Raw genomic sequence first — 24,348 nt, forward strand, 5'->3', positions numbered from 1 at the left:
CTCCCAGAGTGGTAATGCAATACAAGAGGTTTCATCAAAGGAGGTTGTTCAGAGTCCACTGGAATGAGATCAAGTGCGAGAGGATTCAGTTTGGGACCTGGTAAATCCACTTACCCATAGAGGTCTTCCATGACGGCTGAGGGAAGCACACAGAGTAATTTTATTTTGAAGAAGAGATGCAGCAGGATCAGGAAGAAATCCTGGTCTCTCTGGGCAAGGGCTTTAAGGTGGCGGTGAAAATACAAAATTACCTTTATGTGCCTTTCATAAATTCTTACTGAATCCGAAAGTTTGGTTGGGACCACTACCTCAGGATCTGTCTCTTCTCAGGGGTCCTCAGAAAAGAGCTTTAGTAACCCCTGCTTGGGTACGTGTGCGGCCCCGCCTCCAGCCGCAGTCCTTCAGCCCAGGCGCAGGAGCACAGCACAGCCGCCAGGGGGCGCAGACCCCCGGCCTGTCAGCGAGGCTTGGGGCGGGACCAACTGAGGGGCGGGCCCTGGAACGGCTTCCGGTTTCCGGCGGAGCCCTGGGTCAACCGCATAGCCGTCATGGCAGCGGAGGAGAAAGATCCACTGAGCTACTTCGCGGCTTACGGGAGCAGCAGCTCAGGCTCCTCAGACGAGGAGGATAACAGCGAGCCGGAGGAGACGAGTCGTAAGGCCCCGGATCCAGCGAAGTCGGCAGGCGGCTGCGGGAACAAGGCGGAGAAGCGGCTGCCTGGACCAGACGAGCTGTTCCGGAGCGTGACTCGCCCGGCCTTTCTCTACAATCCGCTCAACAAACAGATAGACTGGGAGAGGCACGTCGTCAAGGCGCCAGAGGAGGTGAGGTCCCCGACCCCGTTTCCCGACCTAGGTCCCGGCCTCCGCCCCCTTCCTCCTGAGCCCCCTCCTGGGGACCAGCTGTCCGCCCCCCACACGCAGTCACCCCCTGCGGGATGCCGCACCACCCTCTCCCGCCTCCTGCCCTGGGGAGCCCGGGCCCCCTCCCTTAGCCTGGTGGGTGTCAGACCGGACCCGCAGCCCCCGCCCCCTTGTGAGGAGACCCAAACCTCCGCGCTCGGTGCCCTGACCCCGCGCGGCGAGGACTAACGGTGGTGACTCCCCCGCCCCCCTGCTGCAGCTTCTCCCCGAGACCCCTTCCCTTTGACGCCGAAGTGCCTGCGGTGCTGCCTCCAAGACAGTGTCTGCTGCAGCCTCCTGAAGGGGTCAGCCTTGGCGTAGTATCTCTGAGACTGGATTCTTCTTTGGTAACTAAAAGTTATTAGCTTTATTCGTATAGGGAACCCTTTGGCTTTTCACTTAACAGTATTGTGATTTTGATGGAAAAGTATGTCTTTAAACCTTAAAAAAAAAAGTCAGCCCGAACAATAAGCGAATGGCAGGGAGGTGCATGTGCCCATACTGATTATAGGAACCTCGGTTCGTCACAGTGCTTCTTAATGTGTTTGCTTAACAGCCTCCAAAGGAATTCAAAATATGGAAGTCAAACTATGTACCACCTCCGGAGACCTACTCTGCTGAGAAGAAACCTCCCCCTCCAGAGCTGGATATGGCAATAAAATGGTCTAACATATATGAGGACAATGGTGACGATGCCCCACAGAATGCTAAGAGAGCTAGGCTTCTACCAGAAGGGGAGGAGACGGTGGAATCAGGTAAGGAAAGTCAGACTCCAGTGGTAATACCTTTTGGTCCCTGTGATGAGTTTTAAAAGAGTGAGCTATTTAATGAATGAAACTTAAATCTGTTGAGTTAGCAAACTGATTGTGCTGGTCTTTGGATATCTTTTGCTGTGGTTTTGCTGTGATATTATTTGCAAAAGGTGATAAAATATTCAGGATTTAAAGTGAAATCTTTGCTATCTCAACCAGTAGTATATGTGATGTATGGTGCCTTATAGCGTTCATGAGTTATTTCATGAACTCTTCATTGTGATTGCAGCTGTGAAGTTCTGATGGCTTCATTTTATATTATAGCAGTTGTGCTTTAGAGCCAAAATTAGTGTCACAAAATGAATTTACCTGAGTATTACTACATAGTAATTAAAAATAGTAATAAGATAATGACTTAGTTGTTTTGCCTTAGTTCATAATATGGTAATTCCATCTCTTGCTTGGACTGTAAGTAATCACAGTAATTTCTGCTTCCATACTTTTACCCACTCATCTCACCCCCCACCTCACTCCCTACCTCACTTGCTTAAAACCCTTCACCAGCAGCAGAATCAGCCCTCTGTGATAGGCCCTGCCTTTTTCTCCACCCTCATTTCAAATGGCCCCCTTGTAGCAAGATCTTAAGATCAAAACTGAATAGATAATGCTATTTTATGGTTCCATGCCTTTTAATATACATTGCACCTTAGTCCTCAGTTAATTATTTGCTCCTCTGTACCCTGTATGTGCTAATGCTGTTGATGGCACTTACCACCTTTTATGTGATTATTTGTTCATAAGTCTATCTCCTTTATGAAAATGAGTTCCTTAAACAGCAAGGTCCAGGTATTATTTATGTTTGTAATACAGTTTGTAGTACATTGTAAGTATTCAGTGGATTATTGGACTATCATTTTTATGAAAGAGTGTGCTGTTTTTGTTAAACAAATTTCTGACCTTCCCATAATACAACTGCTTACTTACTTAGCTCCTTTACAACTGCAGAGAATTTTGTTGGTTTCAAGAAAAAGGGTAACAAACTGGTAGGAGTTCTTACTCCAGTTTTGGTTTGTTTGTTTGTGTTTTTTTAAGGAATAGGATATTTATTCAGATCCAAAGTATCTCTTCACAAAATTAATACTTCTTAATTCCAAAAAATAGTAACTTCATTTTGGAGTTACTACATTGTGGAGAAACCTGGCAGACTTCATTTTAATCAAGCATTAAAGTGAACATCCTCAGTAATAGGACAAATCAAAACTGAATGTCACTTGAACACAGCATCACGTTGGTGATATTCCTGCCAAATACAAACACACCCAAATTGAGGGATATTCTACTAAATAACGAGCTGAATCTTCAAAAGTATCAAGGTCATGAAAGTCAAAGAAAGATTGAAGAAATATTTTCGACTGAAGGACAGTAAAGAGATGTGACAGTTAAATGCAATACACATTCTGAAGTGGATCCTCTTTTTGCTATAAAGGATATTACTCTCCAGTTTTGATTCTACTTGGCTGTTCCATTCCTTTCACTGACTTCCCAGTGTGAATTAGAAGTCACTAGAGAAGGCACATCTTCAGTAAATGACATCTTTTTGGAGATGCCAAATGAAGTGAACATATAGGAGTATTTTATAGTATCTTTATATAGTTAATTTAAAAAAATCAGTTTTTGCATAAATTACCTTTAATCCTTACAACACCTTGTGAAACCAGATAGGGAAATGTTGAAATGTGAGCTTATGTGACTTGTCCAAGGTCACAAAATTAGAAAATGCCAAGCTCTAAAATAGTACCTTTACCCAAATTTTCTAATTTATCACTCTTAGCAACCTAGTACAGAAGTGGTACCTGATTCATCATTACTGTTTTGCAGACAAGAAGACAATCTCAGATTAAAGAATTTGCCCAAATTCACACATCTAGGAAGGGGCAGAGTAGGAATTCAAATTCAGATCTTTAAATGGAAATGATGCCTTATTAAACTGGGATTTAGTCTCTTGATGTTTTCCAAGCTAGAGTGCTTGAGGAATAGTTGTCCTGTGGGAAGAATGGCAGTAAGGCCACTAGAGTTGATATTCAATCTAAAATGTCATAGGCTGGTGCTCTCCTATCTTTGTTCCTGTGTGGAAAAGGTAAGGTTTATATACCAGGACAAACAAGTGGAAAGAATTATCTTTTTTTTCCAGCTTGCCTTTTAAGTTCAGTTAGAAGGAAACATGTCAGAGATGCTGCTATTCCCATAGATAGTGACCTTTTGATCATGTGATGCTCCTCCATTAGAAAGTGGATGTTGGCAATATCAGAAAAACAAAGACCCCAGTGCTCCGCCAGCTTAAAGGTGAATCATGAGATTGAAAGATAATACTGAAATCTTCAATTTCGGCTTTAATGTTGGTTGTTGAATATAACTATCTTCTTTTTGTAATAAATACCTTCCTTATAAGTGATTTTTGCCATTTCAAACTCCCTTACCATGTTCACAAATCAATTTCCCAACATCTTTTTTTTTAATTCATAAAATATCTTATGTTAGAAGCTCCACACTCTTAAATTATCCCATTTTTGGATTATCAAATTACTTTGTTTTTACTTTTCCTTCTCATTTTCTTCCCTTTGGCCTTTTTTTACCAGTTACTCTTTCCATATAAAAGAAACTATGAAAAATTCAAAACTCATCATAGAGGCTTACTACTTATCAGCACTTGTTTAGTGGTTGTAAAAAGATCAGTAAGGCTTAGATATTTATTGGAGCCTAATTAACGTGTAATCTTGAAAGCCTGTAAAGTAACTAATGCTTTTTTAAAAAATATTTTAGAAAGTTAGTTTCTATTAAAAATTTAAACTTGTTTACCTCAAGTGACATGAATTCCATAATAGAAACACTGTTTCCTTACTAGTGCATCTGTAGTATATGGCACAGAGTAAAAAACTCTATAGCAAAGTTGATGATGGAATATCTCAAGGTCTTTTTTTTTTTAAGGCAGTGCCTTGTTATATCACTAGATGGCGGTAGCTTTTCTGTTCAGTGACTGGTGGGAAGTTATTTTTCCAACCTCTGTAGTTTGTGTTTTTGTTGTTATTCAGTAAATGCACTTGTAATAAGTGACAGATTAAAAGCATCAGTGTCTCAGGATCATCTTTTTAATATATGTTAACAGTGCATTTTATAGTAGAATTAGAAAGTAATTTCAATTTTTATATTACTACTGAAAATAATCTCAGGAGTCGAGCATGATGATAATTAAACTCCAATTAAAAAACAAAGGCCTTGGCTTGTTTAAGCTGTGTGTCTTATCAGTTGGTTTGTAGAGCAAGTATTTTCGTGTATATGTGATAAACCCACTTTGGTTTGTCAATTCCTGGGATAATTCGTTGATCTGACTTGTACTTTATCTTACTGCCTACATAGACCTGTAGTGCTCTATGAAATACATGAATAACATCACCATGCTGTGTTTGAAGATGCATTACCTGCTGTTGTTACTAATTGTCCACATCAACAAAGGAAATATTCTGAGTATGGTAGTTAGCAGAAGGGAATTGAAGGCTTAAGGTTTTAAATCTGTTTTTCCCATAATGTGTTTGTGATCTGAAAAACAAAACAAATGAACAAATGAAACAGAAACAGAGTCATTGATAAAGAGGACAAACTGGTGGTTGCCAGAGGGGAAGGAGTTGGGGCACAGGTGAAATAGATAAAAGGGATTAAGAGGTACAGACTGCCAGCTATAAAATAAGTAAGGCACAGGGATGTAATAAACAGCATAGTCAATAATAATGTATAATAATAATAATAATAATAATAATAATGTAATAACTCCACATGGTGACTAGGCTTATTGTAATCATTTCATAATATATAAATATATCGAACCACTGTTATACACCTGAAACTAATATTGTGTGTCAATTATAATCCAATTAAAAAAAGCATAGTGACAGAGCTCCCTAGTCTCCATCAGAATATCGAGAAATAACATGTAAAAATGACTGTAAAAGTCCTTTTGAAAATGTGAAGTGTTAAGTAATAACAATAAGACTGGTATTGTTTGTTTGCTTGACTGTTAATAATAAAAGGGAAGTGGAAAAAAAAAAAAGGTTATGCTCTGATATCAGTGGCTTCCTCAGATTTTTAATATGAAGTCCCCTTTCAACATCAAAATATTTTATGGCCACGACAAGGTAGTTATTGAACTTTGAGTTTCTCTTGATTGAGAAAATAAAGTACAAAGAATTTAGTAATGTGCTTAAAATAAATTTGTATTTTATAAATCATAACATGTTATTTATTCCATCTATGTGGCATTCTTAAAATAATGCCACATGTTTGTTCAGAGAGATGGAAATTAGCAGCTGCTCTGTGCTAGTGTTTTGTTGAAACGTAGTTGGATTGTTTTAATTGAGTAAATGGGCCCACTCTTTCAGATTTTACAATATTTTTATTAGTTGGAAATTTTTTGTAACTACAGATACTAATAACATTTTGGAAGAGTGTAAAGGGCATGGTTTTAATTTGAGATTCTTCTCTCCTTCCCCCCCCAAATTCTCTATAATATGGGCAGGGGGATGTGTTTTTCTTTTGCCATTGCAATATCCTGACCCTCCTAGGAATGGGGAAGAAAGTAGAACTACCTACATAGGACAAAACTGAAAATTCAGTTTCAGTGAAACATCTACCTGTGAGTGCTTTTTTAACTTCAAAATGGAAGCGGGGGCGGAGGGGATGAGATAGGGAGGGGAATTGTTTTGCAGGGAGAGAAAGCAGATTGAAAGGGAAAGACTAGTTGATAGCTAGCCACTTAAATAATGTCATGAGTAAACGGACATCTTTTTTTTGTAAAAAAGAACAGAATGCGTTGCATTCTTAACGTGTAGATTATATATTTAAATATTCACCATGTAAGTACTGTAGAATATTTGCGAATAGCTTTATCAGCATAAATTTGATTTTCTCATTTTAAGCTGCCTTAATATATAGCACTAAAGGATCGCTGTGAATTTTGTATAACACTACAATTGAAAGAATTCCTTATTTTTACTTGCAATTTAAAACCAGAGTTCTGAAAATTATTTTTGTTTTCTTTTGGGAAACTTTGAAAGAAACATTAGTTGAAGATGATGATTTTGGTATAGAGTCAATGAAATTTTAATGCTTAACATTATTTTTAAAATTGTTGATTGAAACTCTTCCTTTCCTGTTTAAAGATGATGAAAAAGACGAACATACTTCTAAAAAGCGCAAAATAGAACCAGGAGAACCAACAAAGAAGAAAAAATAGAAAACAAATGACAAGAATTTTTGGACTGAAAAACTTGTTGAAATGGGTTTTTTTGGCAGATTAAGTTGATTGTAAATTATTATGAAACAACATCTCCATGAAAGTGTATGTTAATTAACTAATGAGTATTGCTGCAGAAACTTTCCACTGTAGGATTCATTTTTTATTTAAAACTTGTATGTATTTAAAACTCAAATGGTGACTTGTGGTTGTGAAATTGACAACACTTGGAAGCATTCTTGCTACCACGGAATTGGTGACATGCTTTGAGTTTCGTCCCATGTTAACATGCCAATGTTCTATAAACCTTTTATAAAGGAGTATATTTTTAAAGTAAATATATTGTAATGTACTGTGAACTTGTAGGGTGCTTTTCAACAGTGTTTGTACAGTGTAAATAGATCATGGAAATAAAATTACCAATATTACTCTTACTGCATAACATTAACATTTGAATATTTGTGACAAGTACCCTCTTTGCCATGTGACATTCTGATAGTGGGTATTACCATTTAGGCAATGCCTCCTGTGTTCCAGGTGCTTTGTGCGTATATTATCTCTGATCCTCAGCCTAATAAAGTAGGTATTAATAGCCTCATTTTATAATAGAGATTAATTTATCAAAGGTTACACAGCTAGTGAACAGTGTTTGGGATTTAACTCAGGACACTTGAACTCCAAAAATACCACACTAAACCACCTATCTGCCAACCAAAATTTAGTCTTTTAGGAACTGCAGTTGCCATCTCTTCCAGGTACTCTTCTGTGGTAATCAGTGGAGATCTTCTCCCCTGATTGTATTACTGCACTTATTGTATTACGCCTTATGTTATGATCATTAATTAATTTCCCTGTTAAATAGTAATCTTGCCAAAGATAAGGATCTTCTGCAAAGAGTTGCTAGTGCTAGTTGGACTCCCAGTTAAATTTGAATTTTAGATAAACAACAAATGAATGTTTAGTATATGCAATATTTGGGACATTTATACTAAAAATTTGTTTATCTGAAATTCATATTTAACTGAACATCTTATATTTTCTCTGGCAACCCTATTTCTGTGTTTTCTCTATCCAGCTCCTATTTTAATGCTTTGCATATGGTAATAAAATCAACGAGGTATTTAGGAAGGTCATAATCTTAGATTTGACTTCTACAGTCCTAAATGCAGTGCAGTCATGTGTAACATTTTGAAAGATAAAAAGGAGAGGTTATATACTGCATCAATCTTTCCATGATTCTTATGCCTGTAAGAGACAAGAGTTAATTACAGGGCATTTTTGAGTTTTAAAAAATCCTCAGTCCGATCGTTTTCCCCCATACTGAAACCAACCTTCAAAAAACTGTAAAATTTGTTGAGAACATGAATCAAGTAGATTAAAATTTGTGAAAGTCATTAAAAGTGTGCCAGTCACAGTGTTTTGTGGATTGAGGAGGGGACCTGAGTATGATGGCTTCCACTAAATCTTAAACTTACAAATCCAGTTCTACAGCTGCTTATCCTCTAGGTTTACAAGTATCTGAATCCCAAAGTTGAAGTAATTGATAAAGCAAGAAACTTTTTGTTTAAGGTTGTACTCTTTGTACATGAAAAATTGGGAGTGCAATGGTATCATGTACTAGGGAGTGGCATCAACTGGTAAAGCGTGAATCCAATGTGACAAACAAATGGAATTATGAAGTTTTGATTCCCAAATCTGGAAAAACCTATAGTCTGATGCATGTATTGGTGGAACAGATATCTTAGAAATTATTGAAATATTACAAGATTTAAGAAACTAGCATGAAAACAAGCCTCATACAAAAAAAAAAAAAAAAAGCCTAGCAAGCCACTCTCTGAAAATCTTTTTAACCTCTTTTTACCACTCATTGATTCAACTCCTACCTTGTATCGTTTAGTTTGTGACAGAGAACAGAAGATCACTAGATCAGTCCCTAGTGATGCTTTGTGCCTCTTCTAGAAGTTAGCAGAACAGGGGAGGGGAGAAACAAACACCACTTTTCCTTGGAGGGGGTAAATGTTCTGATTTTAAACAGGGCAGGTAGTTGCTACACTTGTGATATTATTAAGCAAGGAGATGTCCACCTATGTGAGTTCAGGTCAAGCCAGTTTTAATTTAGGAGGGGGAGAGGGAATAGAGGAAGAAGGAGGCTAAATATTTTGGGGCAGTCAGACTCAGCCATTTATATCTCAAGTTTCTTTTCAAAATATGGCCAAGTGACAGGAGAAATGAACTTGCTTATGGATTGCTTTACCTTCTGCAGAAATATCCCTAGTTTGGAAAATGGACTTTCATGTCACTTTGCAAATCTATCACCATGTTAGAGAATAGATTTTTTTTCCCTCTTCAGAGATGTCCTGGGAACATGTTTAAGTGTCCATGTGGGTACAAGGAGCTGTTTGGTTTGGGTAGTGAAAACCCAGTGGAAAAGGATCTTCTAAAAATCCATGAAGATTAGGAAAATCCTCTCCAAGTTTGCTTCCTTTTTAGAGAATCAAGTCATTTAATATTTCTGATTGTTTCCTCATCTTTAAAATAAGGAAGTTAAGTCACATCAGACATGAAGGACTTCTTTTGTGCAAAGATAGAATTTGAGAAAAGAACTAAGCGTTTGTGGGCCGTATTTTAAAATTCAAAGTATAAATAACTATAGTGTTTTATGGAAAATAGTCTAACTAGAATCAAAGAACTTTACTGAGAAAATTTACCCTGCTTTTTAGCCATTAAAATATTAATATCACTTGGACTTGTTTCTAATCTTAACCCTTAATGCTGTGTAGTGCTTTTGAATTCATAAAGTTCAATCATATAGTAGTATTTTATTTGCCAAAAACTTAATGGGGCAGGTTTATCATTTCCAAATTAGAGAATGGAAAATAGGCCCAGCAAGATGAAACAATATACTCACAGATGCACTGAGAGTTAGCTTCAGAGCTCAGGCTGGAATCTGCATCCCATTCCATGCAAAATTTATGGAGTACCTACTGGGTGCAAGGCATTATGAGAAGAACAAAGGACTCATCTTCATTTTGGCAAAATTACATTGGCGGCCATGCAGAGGATGGATAGGTGGGGTACAAGTCAAGTCAGAAAGACTGCTTGCTGTGGTCCAAATAGAGTGGTAAGTGTCTGAGTAAGACATTGGAGAAGAGACAGATTTGAGAAACTAATAGTGCTTAGTTGGATACAATGGCTGAGAGCTAGGTTTCTTTTTATTGCAAACTATATACTTTTAATTAAAATATGAATGTAGCAATGCAGGTTTGGACATGTAAGACATGTTGCCATACAATTCGGTTAGAAACAAAGCCCCAGCAGAGATAGTTGAAAAATGCAGTTATTTTTATAGGTATCTGAATGAACTCAGCAACTTTGATAAGTTAAAAACTCTAATTTAAATCCACACTGGGCTTTAAAATGTATCATTGGTGGTATTTTGGATTTTAGAGTTTTGTATCCATAGTGAATTGCTCTCACCCCTCCATTATCACTTAGTACAGAAGTTCAAACATTCTTACAAAAAGGCATTATGCTCCCAGCAAATGTTTTGAACTTTGCATTGTATTCTACATTTTTCTCTCTTGGTCTCCCTCCACACAGATAGTTTCCCTAATTTGAGGCATTGCATTTGCATTTTAATGCAAAACGATAGAGATACCAAGAAGCATTTGCATGTACAGTCCACAGAGGAGAGATTTAGGCACTCAGTATAACTGCGAAGTGTTGATGGTGAGAATTCCTCACCTGGGCTTATGGGTGATCCTCTTGAGGCTTGTGTTTTCAGTTATATGGACCAATAAATCTTGAGAATTTAAACCAGTTTGTTTTGTGCCATTTTCAGTCAAAAACATCCTAATTGATGTGAAACTCTTTTTACTCCTTTGGTTTCTTCCAGAACCCTATGTTCTCCAGGTTCTCTTTATTTCTTCTCTCTGGCTCCCTTTCTTCCAGCTGCCCTCAGATGCCAGTGTACCCTACGTCGTTTTCTTCTCTGCACTGGTTCTTGACAGTGTCAGCCAAGTTCATGGCTACCACAATCAGTAACCCTCTGATGGTTCCCTGCACTATATGCTTAGCAGAATGCTCTAAAGCTCCAGATTTATGCACCATTTCTGCTTGGGTCTCAAAGGCCCCTCACATACTATAAGTCCAAAATCAAACACATTGAATCAAAACCCACACCACCTCCTATAATTTGTTTCTGGTTAATGGCATCACCACCAACTCAGAAATCTACCGTCTGCCTTACTTCCCATTACATGGGCTTGACCGGTAAATCCTGAGGGTTCTCTCCCCTCATTCTGACACACTTGTTAATCCAGCTCTAATGAATCATTTACAGTTCCCCAGATACACCATTTAGTTTCATCATTCTGTGCCTTCACTTACACCCTCTGCTTGGCCTGGCGCTTCTCCATCTACTTAGTGAACCTCCCTTTTTGCCTTCAAGAAGCAGTTCAAGTATTCCCTCCTTTATTCACCTGGTTCTATTTATCTGTCTGCACCTGTACGTTGCTTTCCCCCATGCTCAGTACTAAACAAATAGCCAACATTTATTGAGTACTTACTACGTGCCAGGCATTGTTCTCTGTGCTTTCCGTGTTTTAACTCATTTAAATTGATGAGGTAGGTGCTATTACCAGCCCTATTTTTCAGGGGAGAAAACTGATGTACAGAAAGGTTGAGTGATTTGCTCAAGGTTAGGAGAGCTGGGAAAGGCAGGCCATCTGGCTCCAGGTTCCTTCCTCACTGCACTGGAATCAGTGGATTGATTGGTGTGTGTTTGATTCTAAGAATGTCTTAGCCCCAGAAGGCACTCAGAATACAAATACTTGGAGAATTAATGAATACAAAACTAGTTCACTAACCAGAGGCCCAGCATTTGTTTAACACACAAGAAACATCTTTCAGATGGATCAGATTAACATAAAAGGAGAGTCAGTGCATAAATGTTTTAGGAAGATTGATGCATATTTCAGTGATTTAGTAGCTTATTTATCACATAGTTGGAGTATTTTTAGTTGAAAGCCTTAAAGTAATAATACATCTCTCCCTCCAAAAATATATTTTAGCTTTTCACTTGTTTTTCAAAGTCAACTTTTTTTTAGCAAAGCGAGATAGCTTTAAGCCACAAATCTTGCCTCAAATTTCATTGGCTTTTCTCTAACATTTCAAATTATGGCTTGAATTTAGAGTCAGCACAGGGCATGGGAAGGCCTCCAGAGGTCCTCTGGTACAGCTTCCCAGAATGTAGGAATGTCTCCTCTGTGATCTTTCCTCTCTTTTCTAGACTCACAGGCAAGCCCACGAAATGAGAGGTTTACAGGCTGGATTTGAAAAGTCATTTCCTGTGTGTCTGTAATATTTTGGTACCCAGCGTCTGTTCCTTTCCTTGTGTTTACCATTTTCTGAAAAAGGAGAAGAAACAGAGGATTTGGTGCATATCATTGAAGTAAAAGTGCAGCTCTATTCCTGGCATAATTACCTGTCTCCATTTCTAAACGGGACCAGAATTCTAGCAAACTTCCCCAGCTGACTGTGGAGTTTAAATTTAGAATTGCTGAGAAAAATTGCAATGAAATAACAAAACAATCACTTCCAACTAAGGAGGTGACTTGTCTGCCAGCAAAGGTATAAGCAAGCCAACTCAGAAATAACTCCCACACCAGGGGGATTCTAAGATCCTGTTGCTAGTTTTTGCTAGTTTTCAATCTGGATACACACAGACACACACACAGTCAATGGAACCTTCTCTTTTTACCATGTTCTGCCTTTAGGCCTTCCCCTCCAATCCTCTCCTTAACTACAAAAAGTGGCCTAAAAGGGTTAGCAGTAACATTTCTTCCATAACATCTGGAATCCACATGTCAAATCCTTAAGGCATAAACTCTTCATTTTTTTTTCTTTTAATTTAGGCTTAATTACTTGAGCTCCAAATCCCCCTGCCCCTGCCTCCCTCCATACCAAACTAATTAGAACAATTATCTGAGCCATCCAAGGTTACAGATCTGTTAAAGCCTGTTATTGAGGTTAACAAATGAGAGGGTTAATTTCTCTAGACTGCGCCATAGTTGGCGAAGGAAGATAATAAGCCCTTACATTTGTAGGGTGCTTTTGAGTTTTCAAAGTCTTTTTTCTGTACACCAAGCTGCCACCGAGGAGAAGGGCTTACTTTGGGGGTTCCAGACTGTCTGGAACCCCTGAGGTAAGTGACAATTCTGAACTGAAGTGCTTGGAGTTCACTGCTACAACACAAAAGAGGCTCCCCCAGCCTTGCTGCTTCAACTGTAAAAAAAAGATTTTGATGCTTTCTTAAAGAAATAGGATTGCCAGGTAGTAGCCTCCAGCACCAACCTGGAGATGTCCACTTCAAACCTTAGACAGTAAGTGGCTTTTTTTTAGATAATTTGACCAGGACCCTGAGTATTTTTAGCTTATTTAGAAGCTGCTGAATTCATCTGGGTGCTTCGGCTAATTATGAGCTGCTTAGGTTTTTCGATTCTTTTTCCAGTTTTGTTTCCACTGTAACAGTAGCAAGGCTATCCTATATCAGTCTTGCTAGGTAGCTAAACTAGAGTTCCTAATTTAATCTTTTGCCCTGGGGTTTTTTTTTTTAGATCACACAGCCTAGTGTTAATTTTTTTGTTTTTAAGCCCAGGAGAATTAGTTGAAGGAGGATTAGATTTTCTTAGCATTTACCATGATTTCAACTAATTATTCCAACAGGGATTTGTGAAAATGTGATAAACAATGATGCAGAACAGATTTTTTGTGTGTCCTAAGAGAAATTATAGCTTTATTGCACTTAGTTTTGAGAATGTGTTGAAGTCCATATATTTCAGAAGCACAGAAAACAAAACCTTTTAAGCTTTTTTTCATTGCAAATATATGTAGTCTTTTCAAGGACAGGAACAATGTTTACACCAAAAATACAATAACAGTTTATTATGTTTATCACATTGTTTTAATTCATTCTCATAACATAAATGTTAGACATAAATTCTATATAATAGTAATGTTCATTTAAAGTTTTTCTGATTATGAAAATGATACATGCTCATTATAGAAGTTCTGGAAAACACAAAAATAAAATAGAAATCACTTTTAGTAGAGAAATCCACTATTAACATTTTGATATACAGTATTTTCTTAGAGTTTTTTCCTATGCATTTGTGTACATATTCTACACAACATAGATATTTCATACTTTACTAAACATTAAGCATTATTGATTCCATTAAGAGTTCCTCAAAAACCTAATTTTATTTTTATTTTATGTTTTTATTTATTGTTATTACAATTATGCCCATATTTTTCAGCACTATAAATAACACTAATATGAACATCTTTGAATTAAGTATTTGGCTGTAATATTTGACTATAGAACTACTTTCGTGAATAAAAACTCAAGATGGAGTCATATGTAAAGTTCATCCAATTTGCTTGGCTTAATGTTCCTAACCTCTTTTTTCCCTAAGTTATCATTCTTGTTTTTTTGTTATTGTTTTTTAAAAATTTATTTTACTAAGGTATCGTTGATTTACAGTGTTGTGTTAATTTCTGCTGTACAGCAAAGTGATTCAGTTATACACATATATATACATTCTTTTTCATACTCTTTTCCATTATGGTTTATCACAGGATATTGAATATATAGTTCCCTGTGCTATACAGTAGGACCTTGTTGTTCATCCATTTTATATACAATAGTTTGCATCTGCTAATCCCAAACTCCCAATCCATCCCTCCCCCACTGTGCTCCTAAACTCTTGAGACCACATTTAAACAAGCATTTTCAAAACTTTTGTACATCTCCTTGAAAGTCCTAAATGTTAAGTCCCTTGCCAGAAGCCAGCTTTTTGTAATAGCAATTTGGCTTTTCTAATATGTCCTCTTTTTAGATGCTCTGAAAAACCACGTTTCCTTTTAGACTGCTCCAAAAAACTACTCGGATTTTAAAAAGCTCCTCACCAGTGCTCAAACTGAGAACCTGATTATTTTGCCTTCAGCAAAAGGAATTTGTGGCCACATGAATTAAAACAAATTTGGAAGTGAAAAGAGGACGGCGGCGGGGGTGGGGGGGTCGGAAATAAAGCAGACTAGCTTTTCTCCAGCACTTCTACATTATTGACAATATTAATGCAATTAACATAGAAAAACCATAGGTAGCGCCAAAAGCTACTGAAGAAATACCCTCTGCTTTCAGGCAGCCCAGGCCTCTCAGATTCCCCACAGCAGCTGGCTTGCCCCGCTGCAGGAGGCACCCAGAGCCAGCCAACTAAGGGAGAGTGCCAGGGAACACCTTCCCCCCAAAAAAGGACAGGAAGAAAATGCCTCCTTATCGTGACTTGTGCAATTGGGGAAATTCCACAATGGGAGCTCCCAGTAAAGCTTCACCCAGAGGAGACTCCCAAGAGAGGAGCTCCCTGGGAGAAGTAACCTTATCCTACCACTCATCTTGTCACTTAATCACACTTACATTGTATGCTGGCATATCTTATCTTTCTAACTGAATTAGGGGCTGCTGCAGAGCAGCAGCCTTAAATTTCTTGTGCGACAAAGTCAAAGGTCCAGCACAAAGCCATAAAGTTAGAAATTATTCCATAAGTAACTGAATAAAAAACAAACTCTTAGCATCTCAGAGCAAATGAGTTTTCAGGGCTTTTCCTGCCAGCCTATTTTCGATGGGGGACTGAGCAAAGCAGCCTAGAGAAAAGAGGACAATACAGAGGAGTTTACCAAGGTCCTTATTTCCCTGGGCTGGCCCTGAGGGAAGCTCATCAAGTCCACACTCTGATTCCTGCGCCTCAGTTAATCCAAGTATTAACAACATTCAATTAACTGAGATCCTCACCCCTACTTCCTCAATTTTTAGAAAAAAAAAATGGTAAGAAAACAATAGAAATTTTTTATTTTAAAAAACAACTAAAACCACTTTTCAAAGTTGGCCATTGACTAGGTATAAACACAACCCGACCTCCTAAACCTTCATCCAAGAAGTGTGTTCCAAGAAAACTACCTGCATATGCTCTGAAAAAAAAGAGCTCCATCGACAAAAAGTCTGTCACTGTTCCCTCCTAGAGATTCACACTGAACCTGTTACAAAGCCTCTGAGGGGCCATTCTATGAAGAAGCCTCTTCACCTTCCTGGCCTGAGTGTCTCAAACTTATTTGAGCACAGAGCTCTTTCGAGGACAGCTGGGAAATTTTGTGGAATAAGCTTGAAGACATGCTGCTCTCCACCATGTGGAATGACAGTGCTCATTTGGGTTTACACTGGTAAGGGGATGGGGTGGGGAGGCGTTGATCATTGATTATTCAAGGGGTCAGTAGCTGCAGTAGAATCTGTTTCTAAATTAATTTTCAAAATAGTTGAATCAAAAAGATAGTTTTAAGATAAATGCAAATTAATACTACTAGGATATACTATTTCTCACCAACTAGATGAGAAAAATTCCACTTGACAACACAGTCTGTTAATAAGGCTACAGAGACACAGCATGCTCACACAACACAGGCGATAGGGTAATACGATCCAAACTCTATGGAGAGCAATTTGGCAAAATCTGTAGAAATTACAAATACATATAGTGATCAACCCTGCAGTCACACTTCTGGAAATGATCCTGTAGATATGCCTACACATGTGCGATATGATGTATCTATATCTATATATGTCATGTATAATATGTACATGATGTACATGACTATTTATTTAAACATTGTTTATAATAGCAAAATACTGGAAGTAAATCAATGTAGTAGGGGACTGGTTAAATACATATGGTTTATGCACTCAATAGAATAGTATGTAGGGGGAAAAAATAAGGAAAGTAAAGAAGCTCTCTGTATAGTTATGGAAAAATATCCAGGATATACTATAAAATTTGAGAAAGGAAGTTACAGAAGGTATATACATATATATACATATACCTTCACAGGTATATATACACACACACACACATCAGAGGACAAAACTGCTTCGTGCCTCTTCCTTCTTTTTCCTTTCTCTCTTTTTCTGTCATTACGAGCGCACTTATGAGGAAGGAAAAGCCGGGAAAGTGTCAGTGAGCTAGCACTTCATTGGTCAGTACAGAAGAAGACTGAAAATGGGACCTGCTTCTATCCTGAAATAATTAACTAGGACGCTGGCACTAAGATAGTCTGGTTAATGGCTAAATTAGTTGTAGAAGGTAAAAATATACATATGCTACTTTTTACTTTTTGTGTAAGAAAGGAAAGGATAAGAATATATATTCACCAAACAGTGGAATATTATTCAGTGCTAAAAAGAAATGAGCCATAAAAAGACACGGAAGGACATGGAACAAACTTAAGTGCATATCACGAAATGAAAGAAGCCAGTCTGAAAAGAACTGTATGATTCCAACCATATTGCATTCTGGAAAAAACAAAACTACGGGGACAATAAAAAGTTCAGTGGTTGCCAGGAGTTGGATGTGAATGGAAGGGATGAACAGAGTACAGAGGATTTTTAGGACAGTAAAAATACTTTGTATGGTACTATAATGATGGATACATGTCATTTTACATTTGTCCCAACTCATAGTATGCACAACAGCAGGAGTGAACTGTGATGTGAACTATGGACTCTGGGTGATTATGATGTGTCAGTGTAGGTTCATCAGTTGTTACAAATGCACCCCTCTGGTGGGGGATGTTGATAACAGGGGAGGCCATGCATGTGGGGGGGCAGGAGGTTCAAGAGAAATCTGTGCACATTTTTCTCCATTTTATTGTGAACCTAAAACGTCTGTTAAAAAAATAGTCTTGAAAAAAAGAATATATATTCATACTTGCCTGTGTTAAAATAAGGTGATACCAATACCAATCCTGTAAAGTAGTCCCCTATAAGAGGGCAAGGACAGGCTCAGTAGTTGTGGCGCATGGGCTCAGCTGGGGTAGACAGTGAAAATGTTGCACTTTACCTGAGCCCTGTGCTCCAGGAAACAGTGAAGATTAAGAAATCCCCCAGCCTTTTTGTGTTCCAGGAACCAGCAAAGGACTGCCCTGCTGTCTGAAATGAGGCCCATCTTCATCCTTTCTCAGAACACCCATAAGACTCCTGTGGACAACTGCTTGTTTACCTGCCACCTTCCTTTTCTTTGAGACATTCCTCATTAATGAACACTCTCTCTATTATAATAGCCAGAATAAAATCTCTTTAACTGTCAGCTGCATTTTCACAAGAGGCATGGAGAGAGAGGTGGGAGAGTTCTCTGGGTAAATCTTTTTATATCATTTAGATTTTCAAACAATGCGACTGCATCATCTACTTTTAAATTTTAATTTAATTTAAAATACAAAACAAGGGACTTCCCTGGTGGTGCAGTGGTTAAGAATCCGCCTGCCAGTGCAGGGGACCCGGGTTCAATCCCTGCTGGGAGGATCCCTCATGCCGAGGAGCAACTGAGCCCATGCGCCACAACTACTGAGCCTGCCCTCTAGAGCCCATGAGCCACAACTACTGAGCCTGTGTGCCACAACTACTGAAGCTTGCACACCTAGAGCCTGTGCTCCACAAGAGAAGCCACCATGAGAAGCTGACTCACTGCAATGAAGAGTAGCCCCCACCCACCGCACCTAGAGAAAGCCCGTGTGCAGCAACAAAGACCCAATACAGCCAAAACAAACAAACAAATAAACTTATAAAAAATAAAAAGTAAATAAAATACAAAACAAGCAAAAGATATTTCTGATTAACTACTTGAAAGTTTCATTAACTGGACTATCTTCGTCCCAGCGTCCCAGTTAATTATTTCAGGATAGAAGCAGGTCCCACTTTTCAGTCTTCTTTTGTACTGACCAATGAAGTGCTAGCTCTCTGACACTTTCCCGGCTTTTCCTTCCTCATAAGTACCCTCATAATGACAGTAGAGGAGAGAAAGGAAAAAGAGGGATAAGGCAGGAAGCGGTTTTGTCCTCTGATGTATATTTTTTTAACGCCTAGCTGATGAAATTCCCTACTTTGAGCCCATAATCTCTCCTCCTGCTGCAAAAACAAAGGGACGTCATTTTTTCTTCTCTTCCTCCACATATCGCTGCCCTTTGGGTCTTCTTTCCCTTCCCCCGTCAGTTGTCATTGATGTTTTGGAGGCCTGAGCCTCCCTGCACCTCGTGCATGCTCACGCCACTCACCTGCTCTCCTGTCCCTTCCGGCCAGAGCTGGGATGTAGTGGTTCCCTTTGCTGACAAGCCCTGGGAGTGGGCGCAGCACCCGGAAGGAACCTGGGTCCCTGAGGGACGGTGAGGAGCAAAGCTGCGCCGAAGACCGGCAGGCTCACACTGAGGCTGTTATAGGAGAGAAAAAGGAACTTCTTTTCTAAGCCACTGTGTGGCTTAACTTTATCCTAATGAACACCGTTTCTTTTCAAGAACATCGAAAGGGTTGTACTAGATCATCTCGAAGAAGCTTCCCAGTGCTAATTTATGTGATTCAATTTCCACTTTAAGGGTTATAGAGACTTTGAAGTGAAGCTGCGTTTGGAGAGCATACCGTTGGGCACAGCTGTGATGCATGTGCTACTCTGTGACCTAATGGATAAGACCTGGACTTTGGGTTCAGCCCTCATAACTTTAGTTCCTGGCCCTGCTCCTCACCACCTGCAACCTTGGGCGAATTGCTTAAGCTGTCTGAGCCTCACTTCCTTGTCTATAAAATTCAGGTAATACAAGGAACTCTTTCACAAAGTGTGATAATCCAGGAGAACTTCTTGACTAGTAATAATAAATGCTCAATAAATGGTGGTTTTTATCACTGTGGTTGTTATTGTTATTATGACCTTTGTCAAAAATATAAACCCCAACTGTAATACTATTTGTGTGAACAAATTTTATCCACATTCTGATGATCTGCTTTATGTCATCATTTTAAAGAATAAACAGACAAAAAGCATCACAATAGACTGAAATCCCTGTGGAGGGTGGGGGATTGGAATAGGAGAGAGGCAGCTACTCTTTGTCCTGTGTGGTTCTCCTCTTTCCTGGGAATCCTGGAGGGCTATACTTCCCAGCCCTATTGCAATTAGGGGCTCATGACATTCTCATCAAGGGGCAACAAGTCAAAGTAGCATATATGACATCTGGTGCAACATATTTCAGAGTGGATTTAAATCCCTGGTCTTTCTTCCCCTAAAGCCCCTGGTTGAGCTGGCAGCATCATACAGTGATGAAGCCTCCACTGACCTAGGTCTTTGTGTGATTATGTAGACTAAGTCCACTTCCCACCCTTGACCTCCCACTACTCATACTGGACATGTGGAATGGGAAATAAACCTTGTTGTAGTGACAATGAATACCCTATGGTATTACCTATCCTTTTCCAATACAATGAGTAATGACCAAGTTACTGTAGTATCCAGAATACTTAAGCCTTTGAACTGAATTGAAAGGTCAAAGGGCCAACCGTCTGTCGACTGCGATAGGCCCTTGCTTGAAATCTCCACAACTAAAATTCCTAAAGGTGATTTAAAACATAGAAAATTTAATGATTTCATTAACAAATGCATAGAGATAAAAAAAATTTCCAGGACTGATTAATTTAGAGGTTCTATGATTAGAGCCACTAGTAGTGTAGGGAAAAGCTATTACAGTTTGTGACTGATTATATTGAGATTTTTTTTTTTTTTTTTTTTTTGCATTTTATTGCACAGTGGTTAAAAATTCTCTAACTCTAACTGACTTTAGAGTCACACTGCCTAGGTTTGAATTCTGACCATTTCTTATTTTGGGCAAGTTACTTAACTTCTCTGGCCTTCAGTTTTTTCATTTATAAAATGGTTTCATGCACCTCACTTGTAGGGTTGTCATAGGGATTAAACGACTTTACATGAAGTTCTTAGATTATACATGACACATAGTCCTATATAAGTGTTAGCTATTATTATTCGGATGATTATTTCTAATAAGCTAATGATTTCTGAAATTAGAATTTATGCCATATGTAATGCATGTATGCAGAATCTAGAAAAATGGTACAGATCAACCAGTTTGCAAGGCAGAAATAGAGACACAGATGTAGAGAACAAACATATGGACAACAAGGGGGGAAAGCGGGGGTGGGGGGTATTGGGGTGAGATGAATTGGGGGATTGGGATTGCCATACATACAATACTAGTAAGAAAAGAAATATCAAATTGTACACTTTAAATATATGCAGTTCATTGTATGTCAATTGTATCTCAATAAAAGTTCTTGAAAAAAAAATATGCCATATGATCATGGCATAGGAATAGACCAATAAGTCATTGAAATACAACAGAGAACCCAGAAATAGATTCAAGACAGGACTGCTGTCCACTTGGTTTGCATGGTGTCCCCGTAGCAGTGATTTACAGAGAGCAACAGCATCTGTTCTGACTGGCTTGTGCTCATGCTGCTTTGCTTGCTTACATTTTGAATACATCCTTGGTCCCTTGGTCCCAGGACGGATGGAAATTTAGCACACACAAAATGTTGTACTTCAATTCAGTGGTTAAGGATGATTTATTTCACACATATTGTTGACATCACCTCACTATATATATGATAGAATAAAAAATATGACCATTTCCTTATATTACATAAAAGTACATTTCAGACAGATTTGAGATTTAAGTGTAAAAATTAACAATGGAAATTTGGCTCTAAACATTGGTTGGAGAATCCTTTAGTAGGAAACCCAGAAGCTATAAAAGTAATGACAGATAACTACTCAAATATTAAATATATATATACATATATATAATGGAAAAATACCACAAACAAATTCAATAGACAAATGATAGATAAGGAAAAATATTTCCAATGCTTGTGAAAAATGAAGGGTTAAGAGTTTTACTATACATAAGCTTAAAAAAAAAAAGATAACCTAATAGAAAATGGACAAAATGTAAAAAGGCCAATTCTTGGTAAAAGCAAAACCAAGATGGCCACTAAACATAGAAAAAGATACCAAGATGTCTGCCTCATAAGGAGTCAGGGGATTGCAAATTAAAGTAACCAGGAGATATCCCTTTACACACATTAGATTGGCAACAATAAAAAATAGAAATAACAGCTACTGCTTTCAGGAATATGTGGAAAGGGGCACGCTCACACATTACTAGTGGAAATGTGAATTAGAGTATTTTGGAAAGCAAAATTAAAATGAAAAATATACACATAACTTTTTCCTAGCAATCCTACTCATATGAAGAATTTTTCCATTTAAATAAAAGCACCAATATGAGAGGGTATACATACAAGGATGTTTATCTCATCCTTGTTTGCCATTAGGAAAAAACCTAAAAATTAGGCATTAGGTTCAACCATTCAATGGAAGGATAATACAGTCATTAAAAAGAATGTGTCGGACTTCCCTAGTGACACAGTGGTTAAGAATCCGCCTACCAATACAGGGGACACGGTTTGATCCCTGGTCCGGGAATATCCCACATGCTGTGGAGCAACTAAGCCTGTGCCCCACAACTACTGAGCCTGTGCTCTAAAGCCCTCGAGCCACAACTACTGAGCGCACGCACTGCAACTACTGAGGTCCGCATGCCCAGAGCCCATGCTCCACAAGAGAAGCCACCTCAGTGAGAAGCCCGTACACCGAAACGAAGAGTAGCCCCTGCTCTCCGCAACTACAGAAAGCCCACACATAGCAACAAAGACCCAATGCAGCCAATAAAAATAAATAAATAATTTTTAAAAATTAAAAAGAAAAATAGCTGGGTAGTGTAAGCTTTCAAAATGAAAGAACCCTTTTAAAAATAATAGTAAAATAAAAAATAAATAAAAAGAATGTGTTTCAAGCTATACCAGTTTTCTTAGAGGGATCTACATGATATGGTTTAGATAAGACAGATGAAATGCAGAGAAATGCCTGTTATACACACACACACACACACACACACACACCACATAAATGTATCTGACTATATGAATGTGGGGAAAGAAAAGGACATATCCATATCATATTCTTCTATATTGATTCCCTGCGATGAGAATACAACCAAAGAAGCTATATTTTAAAAAAAAAAGTGCCATAATAAAAATAGCAGGTATGGGATGCCATTTATATAAATTTGTATATAGATCAGTGAGATGCATAAAAGGATAAACACCAAAATATTAACTGTGGTTATCTCAGGCAGGGCGATGAGATTTCAGGTCATTTTTACTTTCTTCCTTACATGTTTGGATATTGTTTTTGGATTTTAAAAATGTATTACTTATATAATCAGAAAAACATAAAACTATTTTCATTATTTGGTAAATAAAGGAATGAAAATTCTCAACAAAATTCTGGTTAAATGAGATATTTAGGGAGAAACTTGAAATGTCATAGAAACACCTAAGTAATATTGAATAATCTCCTAATTTATTTAAATTTGATTTAAAACAATAAAAATATTTAAATATTTTTTAAAGATTTTGTTCTAATTTTCTCCCTTAGATAATAAAAGGTAGCAAAAATCTCAGTTCATTTGATCTGAGTTTTTGTCATTCAGAGGGAAAATTTTCACCGTGATTCAAAAGAGCTTTTGTTAAAAGATTTATTTTCTTCTCATACCTTTAATGAAATCCTTTCATTTTCTTTCTTTAATGGCTCATTTCCTTGTATCCTGATGTTTTCCTCATTTTTGGAGACCTGCTAATTTAATGGTTTTATTCCCCCACCCTGCTTCCTTAAATTTGATTGTATACTTTGCGGTAATCAAATTACAACAACAAGCTTGTTGCTAGAGCACTTTGTCTCTTTATGGTCTCAACACAAAGGATTTATAGTGTTTTCAGTTCTTATCTTGTGAGTCCATTCATATGAATATGAAACAGGTGAAAAGCTGTCTATAAAAGAAAAGCTAAATTATAATCCTGAAAGGAACTCTATCCCTTACATTAAAAAGTGATATTATAGCAACATATAATATTGTACATCAACTACACTTCGGTAAAACTTAAATAAATAAATCATTTTTAAAAAGAAAAATAAATGGTATTATAGGGAAAGAACAGTCGGCAGTGAAAGCACTATCAGAATAAGCCTGGAAGCGATTAGACTGAATGAGATAGGGCACTGTTTCAAACAGCTTAACTAGACACATACACCACATTTTTCTCTTTTCTGGCTCCCTTGGGCTTCTACATTCCAGCCCTCTCACTATTGTCTACCCACTCAGTCTTTTTCTTTCTTCTTTGACTGAAACATCTTCATGGTTTTCTTGAGTATTATGTTCCAGTAACTTTTCTTTCCCAATGAGAGGCTTATTGGTATCTAATTTTAACAAATGTGTTCTCTCTTTAGTGACCAGTGTATTGAAAAGCAAAAAGTATAAGCCCAGCTGAATTTCTCAAACGTACTCTGGTCCCTGGAGGGAAGTGTTAGCATGAAGCCCTGGTCCATGCTAGACAGCTCCACTCCTC

The 24,348-nt window shown here is 38.0% G+C and overlaps 1 protein-coding gene across 1 annotated transcript; it reads left to right on the forward strand.

The window, feature by feature from the left end:
* Positions 1 to 106: 106 nt before the first annotated feature.
* On the forward strand, positions 107 to 7,367 carry C1H1orf52 (chromosome 1 C1orf52 homolog). The gene is made up of 3 exons (XM_057714503.1): positions 107 to 824; positions 1,459 to 1,657; positions 6,865 to 7,367. The coding sequence occupies exons 1-3, from the start codon at positions 549 to 551 to the stop codon at positions 6,936 to 6,938; spliced, it is 549 nt and encodes a 182-aa protein (XP_057570486.1). The 5' UTR covers positions 107 to 548; the 3' UTR covers positions 6,939 to 7,367.
* The last annotated feature ends 16,981 nt before the right edge of the window (positions 7,368 to 24,348 follow it).

Source organism: Hippopotamus amphibius, chromosome 1 (assembly GCF_030028045.1).
Source record: "Hippopotamus amphibius kiboko isolate mHipAmp2 chromosome 1, mHipAmp2.hap2, whole genome shotgun sequence".
Lineage (NCBI taxonomy): Eukaryota > Metazoa > Chordata > Mammalia > Artiodactyla > Hippopotamidae > Hippopotamus > Hippopotamus amphibius.